The 25,825-nt window shown below is 41.4% G+C and overlaps 1 protein-coding gene across 6 annotated transcripts; it reads right to left on the reverse strand.

The window, feature by feature from the left end:
• Positions 1–685: 685 nt before the first annotated feature.
• Positions 686–25,231, reverse strand: EBAG9 (estrogen receptor binding site associated antigen 9). Of its 6 annotated transcripts, none has more exons than XM_082327881.1 (7): positions 25,162–25,231; positions 17,686–17,783; positions 14,167–14,245; positions 13,802–13,960; positions 7,568–7,675; positions 6,442–6,533; positions 686–1,178 (listed from the first exon to the last, which is right to left on the reverse strand). In XM_082327881.1, the coding sequence occupies exons 2-7, from the start codon at positions 17,766–17,768 to the stop codon at positions 1,058–1,060; spliced, it is 642 nt and encodes a 213-aa protein (XP_082184007.1). In that variant the 5' UTR covers positions 17,769–17,783; positions 25,162–25,231; the 3' UTR covers positions 686–1,057. The 6 variants fall into 6 exon arrangements, with proteins under 6 accessions (XP_082184007.1, XP_082184008.1, XP_082184009.1 ...); XM_082327882.1 differs by lacking the exon at positions 25,162–25,231 and adding an exon at positions 24,807–24,874; XM_082327883.1 differs by lacking the exon at positions 25,162–25,231 and adding an exon at positions 19,611–19,670.
• Between the last annotated feature and the right edge of the window lie 594 nt (positions 25,232–25,825).

Genomic DNA, 25,825 nt, shown 5'->3' on the forward strand with positions numbered 1-25,825 from the left:
CAGTAACTCTTCTTCTTCATTAAAGCACTGTTGTCTTCTACTGCATATTTACCTTGCACACTTTTCCTAGAGGAATTCCACTGTAAGTACATACAGTTAAGTGTACAAAAATGCAATTTGAGAAGTGCTGTTAACTGAATTGGGAATTTTCACACTAGGTTTATTAACAGGAAGACACATTTTTTTTCTCCAATTATACTGCCTATGCAACGAGTATAAGGTGTGAAGATTTTTTTTTTTCTTAACTGTAGGAAGTAAAAGAATTTGTGCTAGAAATACAAGTTTACTAATACACGTAAGTGATTAAATCACTCCCCTATGTTCACAACATCAGCCTTCATAAGAAAGGAGCTGTTGTGTAGTGATGCTGCTGCTGGTAGCCATTGCAGAGTTGCAAATGGCCATGGTAGCACAGGAACCTGCAAGTGACAAAGTGACAAGAAAGCCACTTTAGTGTTCGGCTGTAACTTGTGCTCTACCACAGCATACCAGGAGTATATTTAGAGTTGCAGGTCATCCATAACAAGTAATTTTCTTCTGCACAGGTCAATACGATCTCCCATGGAAAACCATGAATTATTTATAAATACTTTTATACAAAGGCAAAAGCAGACATTCTTTATCAGGAAGGAAGCAAAGGGTTCTTTAAAATTGTTTAATTACATGTTTCAGGTAAGCACAGACAATACAGTAGATTTCCCACCACTGAATATTTACATTCTTTTCTCTAGGCTTGAGCTGTTCATTGCGAGTGTCTTTTAATCAACATCCTTGCTCAATCACTTTTGCTGCAAAGAAGGGTGCTGGAATAGAACTATTGCAGGAAACATCATTCCATCAAGGCATGATTTTCTGTGGGTTTTTTTCTCCTTTAAGAACCATCTACTAGTAGTTCACGGTATTTTGGGAGAATCCTGGCTTCCAAGATGACCTGAAGAATGCATTGAAACCAAGCAGTGTGTTGAAGTCCTAGAAATACTTAAATCAATACCAATATGTATGTTGTAGAGCTGAAATTCTCTTTTTCACTGGCACTGCCATTGATGCCTGGTTTCTGTTAGGACAGTTTTACACCAATTTTGTTCTGTTCCTTTTTCATTAGCCTTTGGGCCTCTTTCTCCATTTTCTTTCGTTGTTGTTCTGCTGCTCTTTTTTCCCTTTCTGCTATCTTCTGTTGCCTGTAATTAAAGAAAACATGAATTGCTAAATAACAGGAATCCAATTTTCAGCATAGTTGTACCTTAAGTTCCTGTCAATACACAGGTTATTATAACTAATAAAAACAGAGCTTCAGTCTACTGCAGTTAGGCTCAGAACGGTTATTCTTTTATTGTGCTGAAGTTCTTTTTTCAGATTAATCTAGTCTTAGGCAATAACATCTGTTCAAATATTTTACAGTCTAAAAGCCACTCAATTCTCAAAGCTTCAGAGTCAGTGAATCAGTGAGAGTGTACAACAGTTATAAGGCCTAGAGCTATTTGGGGAGTGGGAATCTATGTAATGCTTTGAGTAGCCAGATTACCTGTCTTTTCAAATTCAGACCAAAACAGTTTGACTTGTCTAGAACACTGACTTGTGTGCCCTCCTTTCCCTCGGCAGAGGCATCAGTAGCTATCTTCTTTGTAATGCAAGCACAACAAACATTTTCCTCATGAACAGATGAGATGATAACTTCTAATATTCCCTTTCATATGTTCAGGATCTGTGTTGTACTCTATTGTTCATTACAAATATAAACAATAGCCTTTAAGGAAATTAAAAAAAATTAATTAAAAAGTCTTTAGTTGTATATCCTTTCAGCATTAGTTCTTATCGCTGCTATAAAACCCTAGACATCACTATCTGCTAGCTCAAAGAATCTGTCTACAGAAATAGGCTTCTAATTTCAACAAATACATAGCTGACTAGAGCGAAGGACAAAACCAAAACAAAAATCCACTTATTTTATTCCCTCACTTCAGCTAGAACACATCACTGAGCGGTGCCAGGGCAACAAGGATCCATACTCCAAGCGGCACATTGCAGCTCTCTCCTCTATTGCATAAGTAGTTAGAGAATGGTGTAAGGAGGTCACTCCTGCTTTGGTTCAGTTTATTAGATATGAAAAATTTGCTAAGTTGCTTGCAAGAGGACTTTAAAAATAAAAATGAAGCTTCATTAACTTGAAAACATGAAATTTAACACAGATTCAGTAAGAATAAAGAATTGCTTATTAAAAGAGAATAAAGAATTCTAATTGACAAGGCAGTAAGGATTTAACTTTCACAATATCTAAATTACCTGTGCACATCCACTTAAGTGTGTAAACATACAGAATTAAAAACTATCATCACCTGAAGCAACCTTCTCTGGTAGATTCAACTATGGACAAACTGGGCACACAAAACTTAAAAATATTTGAGGTACAAAGACTACGTATTATCTTTGTATTGGACAGGAGAGGGACTGCACTTATTTAACACCTTCATGGTTTCCCTTGATTGATTTTTAATGGCTAGACGTTTTCCTACACTCTTATTGAGCTGCTCTGCTGTCTGTCATGGAAGAATGAAATTAGTCTCATCAAGATCAACCTCCCAAGTTAATGGAAGCCCAAACGTTTTTTTTGAGATCATGACCCACTATTCTACATTCCACCAGAAAGCCGGATAGTTGACAGTGCTGTCAGCCTAGCATATGCAGAGTAATAATATTTGCCACTTTACAGTAGCAGGTTTTCTTATATTCCCCACACCTCTGAACTAATGCAGAAGGGAAGAAGCTATATGTACACCAGCCAGCATGAAGAGACAGTAGAGTTCCAAAAAGCCACATGAGGTGTTAAGCAATGCTGCTATTCATTTGCAATTCTGAAGTGAGGAAAGTCAAAGCAGATCATATTTCTTTTCCCCCTTATAAACCGCACAACGCAGAAATCTTATGCACAGAGAAGTGCTTTCCATGCCCTCTACTGGCTGAGTAATTTTATTGGACTTCAGTTATGCCCAAGTGAGAAGAAACCTTCCCATCACCTCAGATAGAGGAACTGAAGTCACCAAAAAAATATGAACAAGTAGCTTACCACAAAGCGATTACCCTTCCGCTGCTCTTTTACCTGGTCATTATTCAAAACATTGATCTCTATGTTGAAAACATGCAGGAAGTTTGGAATAAAGTTACTACCTTTCAGGCTCAGAAAGGTTTCATTTCTCAATAAAGGAAGAGCCTATGACGAACTACAGCCATATCTGACTCACTTCTTCTGGGTTCCAAAGCAAGGAGTTCAGCAGAGTTTGGATGGAATGATGTAAGCTGTTTAAACCAGGAAAGTATTCATTCCTCCTGACATCAATCTTGCTTTGCATTCCTAACATGAGTTATGTCCAAAAAAACTAAACCTCTCTCATTGGTTAGCAGAACACTAATTATAATCAGAACACTGTTAGCAGACATTCTTATTCCAGCATGTTTTTATTTACTGTACACATACTGAATAACTGTAATAAAAATGATTTCATACCATTTGGTCTTTTACTTCGACACAATTAAAAATGCACCAGCATTTAGCTTAATTGTTCCCACTGGGAAAAAAAAAAATATTGGTATTAGAAAGTCTAAAGGTGCAAATAGGTATCTACAATTTGCAGAAGAAACCAAGTTCTACCTAACTTCAGTTAACTGAAAATCCAGTGTATCGTCCACTATGCTGATTCATCACTGACTGGAAAATTTCAGTGCATCCCAGCCCAAAACCTTCTGGGGAGTCAGAAAAAAACCAGACTACAGGAACTTGTCAGGCACTAGCAGCCTACTCCTCAGCATTGTGTTTCAGCAGGCTTTGATTCCAGGAAGCATTTGCTTGCTATACATGCTTATTTCAACTGTTACGCATACGCATTAAGTCACCAGAGAGAAGGCCACAGGATACAGTCTTCTCTGCTATTTAGCAGGCAACAGCCTATTTCTGCATGATAGATCAGCACCCCATTACTACATGAAAATTATTCCAGTCCAAGACACTTCTGAATACTAACTGAGCACCAACAGGTACCCAGACACAGCTAGGTAAGGAAGATCCTTACTTTTTCTGCACACTTATTCCATTCTCAATAAGCACTGCTGGAGTACAGTCAGCATTAACACTGTGGAGGGTTATGGTGACTTTACCCCCCATTTAGCAGTCTGAAATCTTCAGATCATTTCGTAGACCAAGATGAAGTCTTCTAGCATTAAGAAGAGACTCCAGATCACTTCCTTAGTACAGTCTGTTGAAAACAGAGCCAGGCCTGTCAAGTACTATACTTAAGTTTTATGTTAAATGTCAGATGTTAATTACGCCGCAGATGTCTACTGCAAGAGAAACGGTAAACCCAGAAGGTATTTCCTATCAATCTTGCTAAAAATCAGCCAGCACTTTCCTCAATTACAGAAAAACATTGTAATTGGATGTGTCATGAACAAAACAAAGGTTTTACTTCACACAGCTGGGATACAGCTTACACAACCATCAGTTGTACCGAGGTGGCCATGCATAGCTGGCCAAGCAGCATGTAATACAGACAGTTACAGTTCTGATCATGTTCTTTTTATTTACTTGAAATATTCAGACACATATGCATCTCTTCTAAAACAAGTAAAGATAATTTTTAGTGGGGCCAGGAAGGAATTCTATGAAAAGTAACCACTTGAGCCTTTCAATAGCAAAGATGACAGGCTGAAATCTCGAACAGCTTCAATTAAGATGACACTTTGAAAAACTGAGTTTATGGGAAAACCCCACTGCTATTGCCACGTAAGAGATCTCTCTTACTAAGTATTCTAGAGTATGAACCTGACAATTGGCAGACACTATACCTTTAACCATCCTGGGAATATCCACTACACAAATTTTACACTCCAGAAATAAAATGGCATATGCACACACCAGATTATTTGTAGTAGCTGATTTGTGTAAGACAAGCCCCTGCTTCAGAAAGTTTGAGCACTTCTTTTCATAGTCCTAAAAACATCTGTAATGGAATGTGGCAAGGGTTAAATAAAGTACAATGCGGCCTCTGCAGTTAGCAAAAGTGGTTGTTTCATTTCTCAGTTTAAAAAAAAAAAGCAGTATTTTTCATTGTCTTTCATTTTCTTTGTCTGGTGCATCATAGATTAAGTCTCAGTAGACTGCACTTTAGAGATTAAATCTTACTGAGCCTATTGATATTCTTTACGGGAAAAGGTACTATCCTTGGAACAAAAACAGCCCAAAGGCACATCATTCATATCACAAAGCTTGTACTTCTGTGATATATTAGTGAAAGACAAGACCTGAAACAGTTTCAGTGTTCAAGTTAAAAAAACACAAGATAATGACCAGACTGTACACATAGAGGTATCTGATTAAGTTTACAAAAATATTTGCATTACAGCCCTATTCTCACATGTTAAGCTGCTGCAGAGCAAGACTGACAAAATTAGAATTGGTTAAATTTATTATCTATCATTAATGCATCAAAAGTGTGCTGGTGACTTCCCTCTTGTCTTACTCTACTGGTTGAAAAAAGTAAATTTTCCTAAATATTACAATAGTTGGTCAGAATCCTTTTTTTGCAAAAATACCTTTTTTCCCTTTAAAGATTCACAGTTCTAGAATGATTTTTGAATATATCACGTCCTTATTTCATATTATCACTATTGTCCCACTGAAGCCATGTATTTGTGATTTTGTGAGTAGAATGAGAGCAGTTTAGGAAGCTGGAGCCACCTGAGACGGGTTATCTGATGATGTAGCAAAAGTTTGATAAAACCTTGAAATGAAACAGATTAACATAAGTCACTGCCAATTCAAATCATTGCATGTGATTAGCTTAAACTCAATCTCCATCTCTTTACCCTTCGTACTCCTTCCACGTGTTCTTAAGAGGAAAAAAAGAACACAAATGGAACAGATTAAATATTCACGCTCATTTTGTGCAAGACACTGATTTTACATTCAAGCCTTACCAGCTAGTTTAGCTAAGTTAGCTAGAAAAACATGGCTCCTACAGGGATTCCACAAACATACTTATCACTTCACCTTCTATCGTGAACTATTTTTACTTTACAGTACATGGTTATGATTCTTTTTATAACAACATCCAGTGGTATTTTACTTAATCAAGTTGAAACATGTTATTTATTATGTACAAATTGTTGGGTTTGGGGGGGCAGTGCTGGGTTTTTTTGGGGGGCAGGGAGGGTTAATGTGTTGCTCTAACGTTCCAGTGATTCTCAGATTTCCCCCACTCTCTCATCTACTAAATTGATTAGATCCAAAATGTATTCTGCCAAGTACCAGTTACAGAGAGATTAGATGCATAATTTGTCTAAAGAATTGTTTAACAATTCTTACCACTTATCAGAAAGGCGTTACAACAAACGAACCTGTATTTGATTTTTGTACATGTAAAAGTTACACGGTGTTACATTATTTTCAGTTACCTAAGAACTTCTTCTGCCTGCCACGCAGCATCTTCCTCTTCTTCCCAGGCATTAGTATTTTCCTGCCAAGTATCCAAGTCTCCCAGTTCAGGCTGAAACAAAAAAAGAGAAGCTCTAAGCACATGGAAAAATTAGATAAAACTCTTATTTTTAACCTTGATGACTCAGACTTCCAGAAATATTTGAGATACGACAGTACTTCTCAGCTTATTGTCTAAGCATTTTCCCCTGCTCTAATACTGACTTTTTCCCGTTAATTATTGGAGGTTTTTTTGATTCTATCGGTGGGTAACAAAGGAAGGAAGGAAGTACTGGGGTGCATTTTTAGGAAGAAGATAAATTGAGCAGATGAATTGAGTAGATAGTGTAAAAGATTTCTGGAAGTTGCATAGACAAACCAACACATACGTCCACATGTTTGTGTGTCCAATATCACCTGAGTGCTGCTTTTACTCACTAGAAGTCCTTTCCTGAATTATTTTCATTATGGACAGTCTAAGGAAGTGGCATGACCATTCTGTACTGCTTTCTGCCTAGACCCTTTTGTGCACTATGTTAATTGAAGCAGAAGCACCGTTAAAGAAGGCAAAGGGGAAGAGAGAGAATGAGCACCTCCCTCTAAACAGCCAGGCTGTTAGGTAACCAGACTATTTTTTCAAAGGCTGAAGAGCAAAATTTAGGAGACTGTTAGAATACAATTCCTACAGAAAGGAAGGGAGAAGCAGAAAGGTAAAAATGGGTCCAAGATAATAAAGCAAAGGTGCTTTCAAGAAAAAAAAAAAAAAACACAAAACAAACAACTTCTACTCTTTTGCTAGGAACTTACTGTGTAGAACCCAAAAAAATGTATAGTGCATTGCTTTAGAAGATTTGCAAGTATACAAGCATTTGAAGCTTCTTACCTTTTTATCACTGATCTGTTAAGTTTCTCAGGAGAATAAATCAGTTAAAATTAGATTAACTACTTCATTGCTTTGAACCAAATACTCAATTTTAAAACAATTTACGTTATTCCACAACTATTCCTCTTGCTCTCCACAATGCACACCTTAGGTAGACTATTCCTTCTCCTACAGAACAGTCATTTAACTGTCAAATACAAAATCAATACTTAGAACATACTTACAGACTGGTGAATAAAAGGAATATCTTGCGTAGCTGCTAATCTGCTAGAAAATCCTGTGTTTCCCTCTGGAATCCCAAAATTTAAAGGCTCTCGTTTTTTAATAACTATCTGAAAATAATCAAAAAAAAGAATGAAAAGTGGTGAGTCAAAGCACTGCACAGATTCCTTGGTGATCATACAACTCTGTGCCTGTGAAGGTACAGCTACACAACACCACACCATACCTCACACCTGCTCAGGTTCTGGAAGCTGTACAGCTAAATGAACTGATAAGTGAGAGAAACTAAATGCAAAAGGCACAAGAACTCCCTCCTCCCCCGACTAGCTTTTTCTTAAGTCACTTGGAGACCTATGACTGTATCAAGACAGAGAAGGGGCACAAAGAATCACAGATCAAATACATCTCCCAGTACTCATATAAGCTACCAATTACATGATATATTCCTTGGAGAAATCCTGCTTCCACAATAGGTCACTGTAAGGTAATACTCTTGAGAATAGCGCTGTCTGCACAGCTATACTGCTTTGGAACATAAGCTCTCTTAGCTACTTCAATAGCGTATCTGTGCAGACAATTTAAGTTTCAATAGAATCATAGAATCGTTAAGGTTGGAAAAGACCCTTAAGATCATCGAGTCCAACCGTTAACCTAGCACTGCCAAGTCCACCACTAAACCATGTCCTCAAGCACCACGACTACCCTTCTTTTAAATACCTCCAGGGATGGAGACTCAACCACTTCCCTGGGCAGTCTGTTCCAATGCCTGACAACCCTCTCAGTGAAGAAGTTTTTTCTAATATCCAACCTAAACTTCCCCTGGCGCAGCTTGAGGCCATTTCTTCTCGTCCTATCACTTGTTACTTGGCAGAAGAGACTGACTCCCACCTCGCTACAACCTCGTTTCAGGTAGTTGTAGAGAGCAATAAGGTCTCTCCTCAGCCTCCTTTTCTCCAGGCTAAACAACCCCAGCTCCCTCACCCAGCTCCTCATAAGACTTGTGCTCTAGACCCTTCACCAGCTTCGTTGCCCTCCTCTGGACACGCTCCAGCACCTCGATGTCCTTCTGGTAGTGAGGGACCCAAAACTGAACACAGTACTCGAGGTGCGGCCTCACCAGTGCTGAGGACAGGGGCACGATCACCTCCCTGGTCCTGCTGGCCACACTATTCCTGATACAAGCCAGGATGCCATTGGCCCTCTGGGCCACCTGAGCACACTGCTGGTCATGTTCAGGTGGCTGTCAACCAACACCCCCAGGTCCTTTTCCGCCAGGCAGCTCTCCAGCCACTCCTCCCCAAGCCTGTAGCCTTGCATGGGGTTGTTGTGACCCAAGTGCAGGACCTGGCACTTGGCCTTGTTGAATCTCATACAGTTGGCCTTGGCCCAACGGTCCAACCTGTCCAGGTCCCTCTGCAGGGCCTTCCTACCCTCCAGCAGATCAACACTTCCACCCAACTTGGGGTCATCCGCAAACTTACTGAGGGTGCACTCAATCCCCTCATCCAGACTATCAATGAAGATATTGAACAGGACCAGCCCCAACACTGAGCCCTGGGGAACACCACTCGTGACCGGCCGCCAACTGGATTTGACTCCATTTACCACCACTCTCTGGGCTCGGCCATCCAGCCAGTTTTTAACTCAGCACAGAGTGCACTTATCCAAGCCGTGTGCAGCCAGCTTCTCCAGGAGAATGCTGTGGGAGACAGTGTCAAAGGCCTTACTTACTAAAGTCCAAGTAGGCAACATCCACAGCCTTTCCCTCATCCACTAAGTGGGTCACCTTGTCATAGAAGGAGACCAGGTTAGTGAAGCGGGACCTCCCTTTCATAAACCCATGCTGGCTGAGCCTGATCCCCCGGTTGTCCCACATGTGCCCCATAATGGCACTTAAGATGATCTGCTCCATGACCTTTCCCAGCACCAAGGTCAGGCTGACAGGCCTGTAGTTCCCTGGCTCCTCCTTCCGACCCTTCTTGTAGATGGGTATCACATTTGCTAACTTCCAGTCATCTGGGACCTCCCCGGTTGACCAGGACTGCTGATAAATGATGGAGAGTGGCTTGGAAAGCTCCTCTGCCAGCTCCCTCAGGATTCTTGGGTGGATCCCATCTGGCCCCAAAGGCTTGTGAACATCTAGGTGGAGTAGCAGGTCGCTAACTGTTACCTCTTGGATTATTGGAACTTCATTGTGATTCCCATCTCCGTCTCCCAGCTCAGGGGTCTGAATACCTGAGGATAACTATTCTGACTATTAAAGGCTGAGGCAAAGAAGACATTAAGTACCTCAGCCTTCTCCTCATCCTTCGTGGCAATGTTTCCCTCCGCATCCAACAAAGGAGGGAGATTCTCCCTGGCCCTCCTTTTGTCGCTGATATACTTGTAGAAACATTTTTTGTTATCTTTAACAGTGGTGGCCAGTTTAAGTTCTAGCTGGGCCTTCGCCTTTCTAATCTTCTCCCTGCATAACCTCACAACATCCTTGTAGTCCTCCTGAGTCACCTGCCCCTTCTTCCAAAGATGGAAGGCTCTCCTTTTTTTTCTGAATTCTAGCCAAAGCTCTCTATTCAGTCAGGCCGGTCTTCGCCCCCACCTGCTCAACTTACGGCACATGGGGATGGCCTGCTCCTGCGCCTTTAAGACTTCCTCCTTGCATAACATCCAGCCTTCCTGGACTCCCTTGCCCTTCAGGACTGCCTCCCAAGGGACTCTGCTAACCAGACTCCTAGACAATCCAAAGTCTGCCCTTCTAAAGTTCAGGGTAGCAGTTTTGATGACCCCCTTCCTTACTCCTCCAAGAATCGAAAACTCTATCATTTCATGTTTGCTGAGCCCAAGACAGCCTCCAACCACCACATCACCCACCAAGCCTTCTCTGTTCATAAACAGCAGGTCCAGCGGGGCACCTCCCCTGGTTGGCTGGCTTACCAGCTGTGTCAGGAAGTTATCTTCCACACACTCCAGGAACCTCTGAGACTGCTTTCTCTCTGCTGTGTTGTATTTCCAGCAGATATCTGGTAAGTTGAAGTCTCCCATGAGAACAAGGGCTAGGGATTGTGAGACTTCAGCCAACCGCTTGTAGAATACTTCATCTGTTACCTCATCGTGGTTGGGTGGTCTATATCTACCTTATTAGCCTTCCCTCTGATCTTTACCCATAAGCACTCAACCTTATCATTACCTTCGTTGAGCTCTAGACAATCAAAACACTCTCTAACGTACAAGGCTACCCCACCACCTCTCCTTCCTTGCCTATCCCTTCTAAAGAGCTTGTAGCCATCCATTGCAGCACTCCAGTTGTGTGAGTCATCCCACCACGTTTCCGTGATGGCGACCACATCATAGTTTCCCTGCTGCACAATGGCTTCCAGCTCTTCCTGCTTATTGCCCATGCTGTGTGCATTAGTGTAAATGCACTTCAGTTGGGCTATTGATCTCTTCTCCAACACAGGCATGCCACCCCTAGGCTCATCCCTAGCAAGCCTGGTTTTATCCCCTTCCCCCTTCGCATCTAGTTTAAAGCTCTCTCAATGAGGCCTGCTAGCTCCTGAGCTAGAATCCTTTTCCCCCTTTGAGACAGGTGAACCCCATCTGTCTCCAGCAAGCCTGGTGCCATGTAAACTGCCCCATGACTGAAAAACCCAAAATTCCACGGCTGGCACCAGCCTCTGAGCCATGCATTAATGAGATGGATCTTCCTGTTCCTTTCCATATGCCTCCTGGCTACTGAGGGATGGAGGAAAACACTACCTGCGCTCCTGATCCTTCAAGTAAATTGCCCCAGTTCTTTAAAGTCCCTTTTGATCGTCTTTGTGCCTCTATCAGCTACCTCATCACCGCCAACCTGAACAACCAATAGTGGATAATAATTGGATGATTTTACCAGCCTAGGGAGCTTCCTAGTAATGTCTCTCATCCTTGCCGCAGGGAGGCAGCAGACTTCCCTATGGGATGGGTCCGGTTGGCATATCAGGCCCTCTGTTCCCCTCAGAAGGGAGTCGCCTATGTCAATTACCCTTCTTTTTTTTTTTTTTTTAACCAGTGGCCATTGTAATGCATGGGGCTGACTGGTTCCCCTTAGTCAACTTCCTGGAGGGATCACTGTCTGCATCTTCATCCTCCTGGCCCTCGAGTTCCAGAGCCTCGTACCTATTGTGTAAGGGCACCTGGGAGGGCGAGATAGGCCGGGAGAGGATTTGCCTGCTGCACCAAGCAGGGATCTGTTTCCATCCCCCTCCATCTCTTAGGTCCCCTCTTTCTGCCTGGTGGCAAGAGGGTAAGGGATTCTCTCCTTCTCTTGACGCTTCCACCTGCCATGCTCGTCTCAGGTATGGTAGGCAGTGGCTCCACCAGTCTATCTCCCTCTCGCACTCTCTGATACTCCTCAGTCTTGCTACTTCTTCTTTCAGCTCTGCCACCATGCTGAGCAGATCCTCCACCTGCGTGCACCTCATGCAGTCATTGTGTCAGCAGCCCTCCACCACCAGAGCAAGGCTCTGGCACTCCCTGCAGCCAGAGACCTGGGTGGCTGCATGTTTTAGTGCGAGCTCTGTCTGCGTCGCCACATCCCTTCTGGCGATGGCTCTTGTCCAAGTGGAGACCATGGCTAAGTCTCTTCCAGGAGGGTGTAGACCACAAGGAGAGTTAAAATGTAATTCACTATCACATCAGCTGGTAAAGCTCTGTACTGATTTGGCTGAGAAACATGCACTAATGCTTCTTCTAAAAGGCTTATTAGCAAATTTAACATGGTTGCTAAGATCACATATCCCTTACTTGTCTTGACCTCAAGATATGAACTTACTCATTTATTTCGTTTAGCCTACTTGAAGTCTCTACTAATTTCAAGAGAGGTAGATTCACAGTTCCACTGACTGTACAAATGCTAGTACCAATGAAAAAAAGGAAACCGGACTAGACCATCTTACTTCGCAACGACAAACTCTGTTATTTAACTGAAGTTCCATTTCCAGACATTGTAGATATGAGCGGTAACACAAATAGATTCCACCTCAGATCTTGGGGTTCATATTGAGCCCAGATTCAGTGGAAATACAAATGCAAATTCATATTTAAGGGTGGTAACAAAGCCAAGTTAGCAGGAATGTTCTTTATGGTGCCTGCAGTCATCCCTAGAGATACGTTTAAACTAAACCCAGTATACAGTATTCACACAGCATGGACTCTTCTCAGGTTTTGTTCTGTACCTGAAGCTCAATCTATTAGGCGAAAAATGTCATTAGATACAAAGAAGAAATCTACCTCTCTCCTAGTCCTCCTCTGCCACCTAGATTTTGGGAGATCAAAATCCTTAGAAGAATTTAGTCTACACAATACTGCAGATCCTGAATGTACAGAAAACTGACCCAGTATCATCTCCAGTTCATAGGAGCACAGGAAGATTCAAGTTGGAAGGGCCTCGGGAGGTCTGTAACCCAACCTCCTCCTCAAAGCACTGCCAGCTCCGAGGCTGATGGAGGTACTCAGGGCTTATCCACTTTGGTCAACTTCCAGAGACGGAGCCTGCACAACCTCTCTGGTAACCCATTCCAGTGCTTCACTGCCTTCGTTGTGAAAAGGGTTTTCCAATTGACTCAAAGCCCTGTAAGTACCCAGCTGGACGATTTCCACATAGAAACAAAACTTGCAATTACCAGAAGTTTAATCAGCATTTATTTACAGTGTTGATGCTTTCATGGATATGCCCTTCTGTCTTGTCCCTATAATGAAAATAGATACTTGAAGAGCAAGCTATTTTGAAATATCAGCTCCCTAATTCCAGCCTTCACAATACAACTTGGTGAAATGAGTAACCATTGTTTTCTGAAACAGCAGTGCTGCTACCTCAAACTTCAGTAGAGCAGGAGATATTTGATCTCTGTTCAAATAATGGGCACAAGTATCTTAGTGCAGTGGTTCCATTTTCAGAATTAAAGTGACTCGAGGGTTCTCACATTATACTTCCCAGAGCCTTCAGACTATGAAATTCTTCATTAGTTTCCAATAACATTAAGACTAAAGATGTAAACATGAACTAGCATCATGTTTGGTAAGATCTCAAAGAGTCAGTATTTTTTATTGGCCGTGTTAGACTAGACATCGGCACCTATTCTCATTTCAATAGGACAGCTTAATTTTACCAGAAGTACCTTCTATAAGCTGCCAATTTACTTATACCCTATTTCAAAGCAAGGAAAACCCTCCATAAGTATAGTTGAAAGTGCAATACCTACTTTTTGAGTTTTTCTTATAGTTGGTGTCATATCTTTGAAATAATCAGGTTCCGTTTGTTCCAAAGGATTTTGCTGAGCAGCCACATTACCATTGCCACCTTCAATCTTCACACTAGTAGGTGCATCTTCATCCCATGAAGACCAGTCTTCTACTTCTGCCTGAATAGAAGTATATGGTACAAGTTAATATTACCTGCAAGTAAAAACTTGTCTTCCTGTATCTTGATAAGATATATACTTAATATTATATAGCATGTATAATAACATTACATCTTTCTAAGATATATACCAATCCTGTTGTAGGACTGGTATAATAGATAATAACTTAACAAAGTGATTAAGTCACCTACCACTTAAGCAATTACCTGTTTAGGAACAGAGGAATAATCCACTGTGGTTGGCAAAGTTATTTCGTCTCCACTTAACTTTCGCCCTCTTCCAGACCTGAAAGAAAAATGTAGGATTCCTCCAAGCTCTGAAAACATGAGCACTAAGTTTAAAAAAAACAAAAAGGAAGTCTGAGAACAGCACTACTGAAAATAGTCATGGCTAAAACATTAAGTGCTTAAACTACCTTAATATTAACCACTGCCAGCAAAAGTCTGCTAAACAAAGGAATTTCATAATGAATTTAAAGCGGTATTCACAAGAATTTTAAAGTGCAATTTGCTTGTCAAACTGCAGTGGAAGTAGCGGAGCAGCAACTCTAAGAAATATGAAAATGGACAAATTAACTCAGTTATTTGCATAGTCAGTTACAATTCTTAGATTGTCAGTGCTTACGAAGCAAACACTATCAATCTACATTTGTTCAAAGATAACCATTTCTACTGTAAGCCAAGAAATCTTTCTACTTGTCTTAGATGCTAAGCTGTGTCTAACAAATAGCTTTCTGAGCTGGTTGATTTGAAAGCCCCCCTAAAGCACTTCTTCCTTCGAAGTCTAAACAGAGGTAGTACAAGATTATGCAAGTCAACAGCTTCTGTTCAATACATGCTTCTACTTAAAGAATACTGTTTCAATAAAAGCATTTCAGCAACTATATCAATTTTAATTGAAGACAAACACTGGTGCACTCCAAATAAACCACCTAGATATTTACTTAACGACAGCGTTCAAAGATCACAATAATAATTGAAATATTCTTAGCTCACATTCGCTATATTTTAAAACCTTACAACACAAGAGAATGAAATTCAGGCTCACACTCATGTTTTCCCCAAGGAGTGTAAGCTCCTATAGCAAGACAGTCATGTAATTGACCTTATGCAGCTTGGAAAAGTTAAGTTTCATTTATTACTACTGATGGAAATACAACTGGGAAACTACAATTTGGAGTTCGTATCCATTAGTTGTACTATTATAGAACGTTCTACCATCAACTCAGAATAGCTGAATTGCTTGCGATACCACCTCTGCTGCATGCTGGTGAGTGACTAGATATATTTTTCCTACTTTAAGCCCAATAGATTCTTCCTTAGGAAAGATCAGGTACTATCATCCAATTTTCAAGCTTTATATAATTAACTCTACTCCCTTAGAAACTGGTCCTTTAAGCTGAAAAGCAACATAGTTTAGGCGTAAAGGAGGTGAAAACATTGTTCCCTCTAACATATTAGAGACTTCTGGTTCTGGCTGACTAGATTTAACTGATGTCTCTAAAGGAAACCCAAGCTTGGAAACACCCTCCTTCAGACCTGTACAACATACGTATCTTCAATACCGTTCTAAGCCATCACTTCTGCAATTACATAAACAGGGAAATATACATGGTCTAGAAGACTCCAGCAAGTGGCTTATAACAAACATCCATCTAGCCAAAATGATTACACTGACAAGGGTGAAGGTGGGAGGAAACAGTTTCTGTCATACAACATGGGAAAGAATATGCTACACAGGGCATCACTCAGGAAGGCTACATATCTCCACTTCTTTTTCTACATAGGGAACAAGATGCTTATAGGAACAGTTGTTTCACAACTATCATTAGACAGATACTGATCACTGCTCTGAATGCCAAACGCCTCAAGAAGTCTTGGGTTTGTTTCTCCTTACTAATTAGCAGCATCCAGACTTCTCAAATGGAGAAGATAACTAGAGATTTTAAACAGAATGAGGTTTCACCTCTTTTTATACTTATACCTTTTATTTCCTGGAAACAGTGAATTCTGGCAGGCTGTTGTTTACCAAAAAAAGTCTTAACTAAAGAGATAACTAGTACTGTAGGTAGGCTTTATGCTGGCTAGAGGGATGCGTGATCTCTACAGACACCTATTTAAATTAAAAACTAATATAAATTAAATAATCTAAATAAGTACTAGCTCATATACATTGAATTAAAATGCACATTTAATTAAATCACATTTGCTGATTATCAGGCATACTCATATGCAGGGATGCATTACAGGAAGACAAAATTTATCAAGCTATGCTTTGCAGCTAACATTAAACAGGAGAAACATCTGTAGTTAAGGGACTGAGCTAATTTGATCCACTGACTTGCTTATGTGAAAGATTTTAAATTTTTGTTCTTTCAACTAACTGTTATTCACAGAAAAGTTCTCCTACTTTTTACTCCCAAGCAGTTCCTCAGCTGTTCATTTCAAGGATTTAGTTCATTCAAAAGTTGAATAACGGAGGAAAACACTGTCATTACACCTACTAAATAATTATCTGCTTATAAAAGCTACCTTAACACTTAGAGAGATGAAGTTGTCCACATAATATAGAAGCTATGATCAACTTAGTGTTTTGACTTCTTTTAGAACTTGACAGCAAATATTCTTAATTTAATTTGGAATTCGAATCACAGAACTAAGGTTCACATCTATATAGTTGTGCACAGCATTATAATCTATCTTTTTAAAGCTTCACGAGATCTGTAGTGAATTTACCAACCAGTTGAGAGCTTCCTCTTATTCTTGGAATAAGTAAAGGCAAACAGGAAATAAACAGTTATTTTTTGTCCACCACATATTCTGCATATGCTTTAACCTCACTGGCAAAGGAGCAGTCATCATACACAAAAGGAGAATACATTTCTCTAGATTGCTATTTGTTTATGTAAAACAACATTCTGCAAGAGTGGCAAGAAGCAACAGTAGTTCAGATGACAGCACAGTGCTGAGATGATCTACCTCAGGTACTCTGCTACTGTACTATTGAACTCTACTATTATATAACCATAACTCTTGAGGGTTTTTTGAATGCTGCTAGGTACTACACTGCTGTGTTCATTGGCCTACAACTCAAAAGAACACCAAGTATGACTTACAAGAGTAAGCAAAGATAAGTCTTGTTCATGAAAAAAAAAAAAAAAAAACACAAAAAACCAACCCAAAAGCAGTTCCCTTGAACTTTAATTGCTGTCCCCCAATCTTCTGAAAGAATCTTCAATAGGCAGAACAATCTGAAGTTTCAGGCAACTGCTTCTTGACAAAGCAGGATGAGAATCACTTACATTTATAATGAAATCCTACTGACTGATGACTGGGAGGATGCTGCCATTAACTGAACTGCTTAAAAACCAAAATATCACTTGCCAAGTACTTCTAGAAAATGCAGAGAACAATTTTTCTTCAAGTTTGACACAGGGTATTTTTAAAAGGCACTTTTAAAACCCTGTCATAGCTGATTAGAAAACACTCCTCATTAGAGCTATCATGCCACAAAATACACTCACAACTGCACTACATAGACTTTTGAACTCTGAAAGAATACACATATTAAAGAATGAATTTGACTTAGTTTTTATTTGTCTTGATTGTTTTGCAATTAGTAAAATCAGAACTGGGAAAAGTGGTGGGTGGGTGTTGGGAGAAGGAAAGAAGTATAAGAGCCTGTAATAAAAAAAAAGGTAACCAAATTAAATAAGACATGTTTACCTGCATATTAACTTTTTAATGAAAGAAAGCACTGCTGCCAGGCAAGTACAGATTTTAAACAGTCGAAACTGTGTTATGGCCATGGTGAGAAACCCTTCCTGCAAAAGAAAACAAAATTAGATGTAGAGGATTACACATCTTTACACACTTCTTAAAGCCAATTTCCTTAGTTGCTCATAAGCAAGGAGCATTCTGTGAAACTATATTAATGCAAGAAAAGAGAGGAGGTACCTGGAGCAAAGATGCTACCTGCCTACTATCAGGACATTTCACTGATGTAAATAATACAAGTACCTAATGTATATGGCCTTTAAAGAAACAGCACATGACCATAGGTCAAGTCACAGTCAAAGATACTTTTAAAGGGGAAGTGCGGGCAATCAATTGCAGTGACTGTACAGCTGATCTGTTTCAGAAACTAACAAGGGCACTGAACACCAGCAATGCAAGGAGAACAGAATAATCATCAGTAAGAAGCTCACGTTTGCTTGAGCAAGCCTTGCATATACAAATTATAAATTTAGTCATTAAGTCAAAACCCAAAATTGGCCGTTTAAATATAGTTTCCATTTTGCTGGAAATGTATGATAAGAACAAACACTGTTTATTTTAGAACCAGTGTCACTGAAAAATCATCAGCAAAGAAAGACTCCGTTCATCCTGTGTGAACTATAGCACCAGTTAACCCCTAGATCTATCAATATTCCTAAGCCAGACTGGATCATGCTAGCAAACCCAGCCACGAAAAAATTGATCTTTGGCTGAAGCCACTTATGTTGGCAGCTATTTTTCAGTGTCAATTTGATAACCTGGAGAATTTATACTCAGTATACCACATTATTGCAACAGATCCCCTCAAATAGGTACAGACTGAGTCAAAATAACCTACTGTAATTCAAGGATCCCTTTTCTCTCTTCTACAGGTGAACATTACAGAGCAAAGAAGAAGAGGTTAGGCTTCACAAATAGCTTTTCATTATATACATCTACACTTGTAACAACATTTTCTGTTTTAAGTTTAACATACCTCCTGGTGAGAAGAGAAGGCAGCCCTGTGACATTTTCCTCAGGCCATGAGTATTCCATGGAAGGACAGCTTGATTTCAAATATGCTATGGCATTTAAATCACTTTTTATATTCCAGGCTTTAAGTTAGGAAGAGTCAGGAAGGTGGATCATTAGGTAGGCTGCTCCAATACTGCCCTGAGGATTTTATTAAAAAGTACATAATGGGATTTGTGAGCTTCATGGAGCTTAGATTTATTTTTTATTGGTGCTCATTTGCTAGATAATGTAACTACTATTAAACACTGTAGTAATATAGTACTGGAAATATTGCTTCGCATACAGTCCAGATAAGGAATTTCTGCTACTGAAAAATCATACAGGGTGGCTATTAAACACAGGCCCTTTTACTGTAAAATGGAAGGCTTAAGTCAATAAGTAACTGCCAAATTACAGACCGCACTACCAAGCTGTAGCTCAGGAGACAGGCCTCATAGGACACACTTCACCTCTACTTCAACACCAGTGTTGTCTTAATTTCATTTCATGGGAGACTTAAAAATGTAGAGAACCTTATACAAGAGTGGGTATTAAATGACCTTTTCACCAAACAGGAATAGGGAACAGTCAAACTTCCCACAAAGAAGCAAGAACAGCAGACACCATCCAACACATTTAGCTTTTAGTTTTGAAGACAGGACTCTCATTTCACGTTGTGCTCACGCACTTCCTTACCTTCTGGAATAAGCAATTTTGACAATACCTAGGTGACAGGAGAACGCATCAGTCAAGAATTTGAAGGATTCAGAAACAGTAGAAGTTAGTGAAAAAACAGTGGATAGCAACTAGATGTACAGTTCTCTATTCTAAAGATAGAGATTATTGCAAACTAACACTGAATTGGTGAAAGAAATTCTTACTTTTAAAAGAGGCAGCTAGAAGCCATCTGCCTGGGATTTGAGGTATGAAGAGCAGGTGAACTGCTGAAATGAGAATAAAGGTATATCTTTTCTGAAAGGAAGCTTATTTAGAAGCTTACTCCACTCTTCTCTATGAGAATTCACTCTTCTATCAGCTTGGGGGGCAGGAGGGAAGGAGTAGAAAAGTATTCAACGTTAGGAAGAGTAAAGCCATTTTCCCCACTGTTTAGCCTACCTAACTGCCACACTGGACAGCCAAGACTGTTTTTAAAAAAAAAAAAAAAAAACCACACAAACAAAAAACCAACAAACTATTGATTGAAAAGGTTCGTTTAGGAAGCAACCGTTACTCACAAACTTCTGCAGACTCAATATTATTTGTGCGTAAGTTCAAAGGACTGGGAAGTTTATTAGTGCAAAACTAAAACTAAAACAATGTTCAAGTGTGTCATATATATATATACACATATGTGTACATATATATGTGTGTGTGTATATACATAATCCCAGTTTTTCAACTAATTCCATTTTTTTTATATCTCTCAAATCGTATACTATATTGACTTCCCAATATAAAGTTAAACAACTAAAAGAAACAGAATGCACAAGAAGTCTGGCTCGCAAGCTTGTGAAGTCCACTGCTGACAAGAGTTAGCCACCAGAAGTTAATCCATTTTTCCCAGGTCATTCCTATACATGACTGACTACAGTTCCAGTATCACCAGGACGCCTGTTTGGCAGGCTTCAATAGCTATCGTCATTCCCCATAGCAATCAGATAACTTGTCCCTCTCCACTTGCTATGTGTCATTCAAAAAATCTCAGAGTTATGATGAAAGACACGCACACAATCACATAATGTATTTGTTAGAGCTGCATCTCACTTCAACTGTGGCAGCGCTAGGCCCTTCAAGACAGTAAGTACTGGTTTGCCTGCCTCTTCTCTGAACTTTGATTGTAGTCTTCCCAATTAAGTTAAGCTCTGTACACTCCAAATTGCCAGATGCACAACCAGAGCTTTGGCAACAATATGCTATCAGCTAGCCATAGCAATATTAGCAATCCTCCACCTTTAAAAAGTACATTCATCCATGTATCTAGTTTTTATACTGCTAATTAAGACATGAAGCAGTATATAGGCATTAATTTTAGCGGTATGCTAAAAGCTGTTTAAAATAGAATCTTGAACCAATTATTGGCTCAAGATTAGGACAAGTCAAGCATTCTCCCCAGTGTCTGAAACAGTACTTGAAGTATTTGCATTGTTGCTCTAAGGACAGCATTACCCAAAAAGAAAAGTTTAAGGTAAACTAAAGGTTTTGAGTTTTGTTTGGTGCCTTTTGTGTGGGTGGGGTTTTTTTTTGTGTTTAGGTTTTTTTGTTGGGTTTTTTGTGTTTTTTTAATTAACTGATTTTATCAAAGGAAAGTAATTTTATATTCTGAAACAGTTGTATGAATAAAAACGTACATGGAACCTTAACAATTCCTGAGTTCACTGCAAAGTTAATTCACCTGATACCATTACACTAAGCTTGTTAAGTGAAATAAAGTGTTCATTCTTTTCTTGTTGTCCACCTTTCTCAAGTACCAGAAAGAAGCACAGCCATGTATCTTCTTTATCTCATGAATGGGAACAAATACTGAATGGTGTCATGCTAAATGGCAGGGCCACAACTTCTTTCTTCCTTTTCTTCCCTTAAGCTTTTTCCTGATAATCAGTCCCAAAAGGAACTACAATTATACCAGCAGCCGAGCATGATGCAGGACAGCACAGAGACATAATACAGAGTGGTAGTGCTCCAGCAAGAATCCTAGAACGTTTCTTAACAGATGGAGGCAAAGGTGAAACATTGGACTAAAATTCAGAAAATCTGATAGAGTTGTCTGTCAGCCTGATACACCCTTGTGCATATCACGCCTCATGCCGCAGGTTCTCATTTGTAAAATGGGGTAGTTTTTCTTCTCCCATTATTGAGACTGCTTCTAATGTATTACATTTGTCAGACTTACCGTCAACTGAACTTTTAAGTTCCATTACAACAGATATAAATAAGTAAATAAATCAGGACACAAATCCTAATTAATTTAATTCTAGTAGTCAATGGAACAATTTTGTAACAGACACCAAATTTAGCTGGGATTTGACTTGTGTAGCTCATACTGCCTTCTATTGGTACAAAGTCACAGCAGTTGCTCACGCAGAAGATAAGCACAGAAAGAATTAAAGCACGGCAGCAGCAAGATGTTAAACACATTAGAGCCAAGTCAGAAGAATGAGGCAACTTATTGCCAAAAACATATTATGGATCCATAAAGGAAAGGGGGCGGGGGGGGGGGGGGAGAGAAGTTCAGACATTTACTGAACTGAAACATTTTTGCATTGCTTTCAGCTTGCAGCAGCAGCCTCGTTAGAACTCCTGGCACTTCTGACTTCACTGACACTAGCCAGCAAATCGCCTCCAGCACACCTAGTCCAGCTGAGTTAAGTCAACTATGGTGCAATAAGCAAGACTCTCACTGGCCATCACCGTACAATGAGCACGTTGTCATCGGGAGAAGCACTTCCTCTTTCATACCTAATTGCGCACACGAACACCACTTAAACAATATTTCAAGAGACAGAGCTGATTCTAAAATAAAGTGACTTTGTGGCACTAAAATTGCTTCAGAGACTTGTTTTCTCCTAGTGAACTCATCTCCTACTGACATTGAAAAAGATGTCAGAACACTCATATTACAGGGCACCTATCCTGCTCTCCTCTGTTCCTCTACAATGCTGACTGATTTGTACCATATGGTTTTCTTTAGATATCACCATCTTAGGAATGGAATTTCTGCCTTGAATTACCAGTGGTTTGTGACTTGATTACATTTTCTTTCACATCAGTTCATCTGTGACTCTGGAATGAATACATGAAGACACCTTGGGAACTGTGACTTTAACTTATATTAAACACAGCTAGCTAAATAACAAAAGGATAGCATCTAAATCGAGACTAAAAATAAATTGTCTGAAACTGAAAGGTTCACCGCCAACTACATATTTACATGACTAGCCACAAAAAAAGCCTCACCCTCCTAAAGCAAAATGAGAAGTCTACTTCCTAGTACAAAAGACTAACATGGCTTTGAGTGCTTTTATGTGTCAGCACCAAAACTCCACAAAAGCACCACTGAACTGAGCAAGTACCATATGATTAGCCCAAAGTTTCAGTGGTAAGGATAGGATTTCTTAGAAGTTCATTTTGTATGAAATTTTACAGAAGTAGAGTGGCCACATCAATCTGAAGATGCCCAAGCAGGTTTACAGAGAGATGGAATCTTATGACGATTAGTAGATGGAGTTAGAAAAAAAATGTTTATTTTCAAGCATGCACACCCTCCTCCAATGTACATTACAAGATGTACAGACATTCTGTATTTTAAAAAAGGCAACATAATGATTCACAAACAACATTCAGTCAGGTACTGAAAGACAGAGCCAGCATCCCTTGCATTTCAAACAGAGCAACCATGATTCTGTAGCCTAATCCCCTCTTCCTGGTTGATTTATGTGTTTGGGGTTTTTTTGGTTGTTTTTTTTTTTAATCACTTTATATAAAAGCTTAATACTGGGAACACTGGAGGAGGAGGAAAATACTTATCACGTCATTGTCTTTACCACCGAGTCTGATAAATGGATACATTAAATGGCAGCATGACTGAACCTTAAAGCCATGCTACTATGGCATTAGAGAGAGGAGTGGAATCCAAAGGGAAGATTCGGAGGCATCCTCTATCCAACTATAGGTAGGTGGTCAGGGGATGTCTGTAATAGGCACTACAGCTTCAACACTAATGCTCCAACTTTCAGTGCAAGCACCCTAATTAGGCAGCTGTGAGGTAGCTGGGAGAGAAGACTACTCTGCCTATCATTTATGGGAGTGTCAGCTAAGTCATCCAAGGTGCTCAAATCCAGGAAGAGATTTCACAACTATCAGGAGCTGCAGAAGATAAAATTCAAGAAGGAATGTTTGTCTAACTAAAGGCAGTAAAAATTGGTGCATGCTGACGATTCCTAAGTTATTCCTAGACACCCAACACTCTCTTATACGACATACGGAGTTTCAACTTTTTTTAAACATGCTACTCCTAGAGCCATAAAACTTCTATAGCAATACCACCTCATCTCACCCCTTCCTCTCCAAGAAACTGATACAGTTCCAATCTTGTTAATGTGAACTCTTGAAGCTTTCTGTTCTGAATTAGAGTAAGTTCTATTTTTCAAGGCAAGGTTTGCTAAAATAGAAAGTTTACGTTCACTGACTAATCACAGACATTCTTTGACAATTCCTTATCTATATGTGCTACTGCCTTCTGAAAAGCAGCATGCAGAACAAAGACTGACGTCACGCAATCCCATGATACTACACTACAACTTAGTTCACAGTCGCAAGAAGTCTTTGACATAATGCACTAATTCACGTAACTGACTTCGCAGCACTGGAGAAGTTCTCCGACACAGAACTGGGGTTTAAGAGACTCTTAAGGGGTCTCTTAAACCCCAGTTCTGTTCCAGCCCTTATCAGTCACCCTGGACTTAAGTTACCTGTACCTATATAGAAAGCCAAAGATGACACATTAACACACTCTCACTGTTACTACCACAAAATCATCTTGCAACATCTGCTGTCTCAACAAGCACCAGCTATTTGCAGTCAAGATACACTACAAGACATGCTGCGCAAGATGGCTTAAAGAAATCTCTACAGGGCACATCTGTATTTCTAGAGTATTCAGGACTATAAAGCAGCAAGCTATACTATTTTTCATTAGATGTGCAACTGAGGCACTTACATTGTGAATTCATGACCACGAAACAGTGCCCCGCCACTCTACAGAACAGCCCAGGCTCAAGTGTTATTAGAGGCAGCACTGAAACCAGATGGTAGCACTGAAGTTATCTATGACCTGTCAGAGATTCTTACGTCTTTAAGGGTGTACTAAGCAACTTTCACGTTAACTTTTATGCAATGTGTCAGTCAGCACGAACAAAGAAAAATTTCAGGCTAGGTAACCCCAGGCAGTGCGGTCCCACAGAGCCCCCAGAGACACCAAAAAAAGCTTAAAACCCCCCAGCTCCGACAGGACGCACTCCCCACCCCGCCGCTCCTTTTCCAGAGGGGGCCAAACCTCCCAGTCCCCAAGCGCTGCCTACCTACTCGTCAATCACTTCATGTGCTTCCTAGCCCGTGAGATTTCAACCCCCCTCCACCCCATACGGGGCTCGGACCAGCCGGGCAGGGACACGGGGCGGCCGCAGGCCTCTCTCTCCCCGGGGACGGCCGGGCAGGCCCGCCGCTGGGCGAGGGCCGGCGGGGCGCAGGTGCGGCGGCGGCCACACGGCGCCGGGGCGTCCCGAGCACAGCGGGGAACGGGGCGGGGGCGTTACTGAGGGAGAACCGCGAGGGCCGGCCCCGCGGCGGGAAGGCGCCGAGGCCGGGCCCCCTGCCCGGCCGCGCCGAGGCGGAAGCGGACACCCGGCGGCGAAGGAAGCGGCCCCCCCCGCTCACCTGCCCCGCGGGGGAGGGCTCTCCGGGGGGCGCGGGGCTCCAGGGGCCGAGGCGGCCGCTCCCGCAGCCTCCGCCCTCGCCGGCCGCCCCTCATTCAAAGCCGGGCGCGCACCGCTGCGCCGCCGCCTCCCGCGCCGCCGCCTCGGCCTCCTGTCACCCGGGAGACGGGCCCGCCCCTTCCGGCCGCGCCTCTTCCCCCCGCGCCGCCAACCGGCGCTCGCCCCCGTGCCCGCCGCTCCCGCCCTGGGCCGTTGCGCCAACGGCTGCGGGGCCAACGGCTGCGGAGGCGGCGGCGGCCGGGGCGACGTGGCCTGTCTGTGGGGGCCGCGCTCGGCTGCCTGCGGCCCGCCCCCGCCAGCCTCCTTCGCTCTCGCCCGCCCTCCGCCCCTCCCGCGGCCCGCACCGCGCCTGGCCAAGGCCGCCCTGCGCGGCGGGCTGCTTCCCGCTCGCTGCGGCCGCGCCTCGCCACAGCGGCCGGCTGGCCCCGGCGGGGTGTGAGCCAGGTCTTTGTCACTTCGGGGAACTGTAATAAAAAAGCCCTGGTCTTTAATGTGCTGCATATGTGGTTGTTTAGGTGTTCTTATGTGGTTGGCTAGGTGCTGAGCTCTAAATTTGGAAGCTACTAAAAAATTTGCTGAAGTAGCTTCTGACAGGGTGTAGCCTC

This window comes from Platalea leucorodia (assembly GCF_965183815.1).
Source record: "Platalea leucorodia genome assembly, chromosome: 1".
Lineage (NCBI taxonomy): Eukaryota > Metazoa > Chordata > Aves > Pelecaniformes > Threskiornithidae > Platalea > Platalea leucorodia.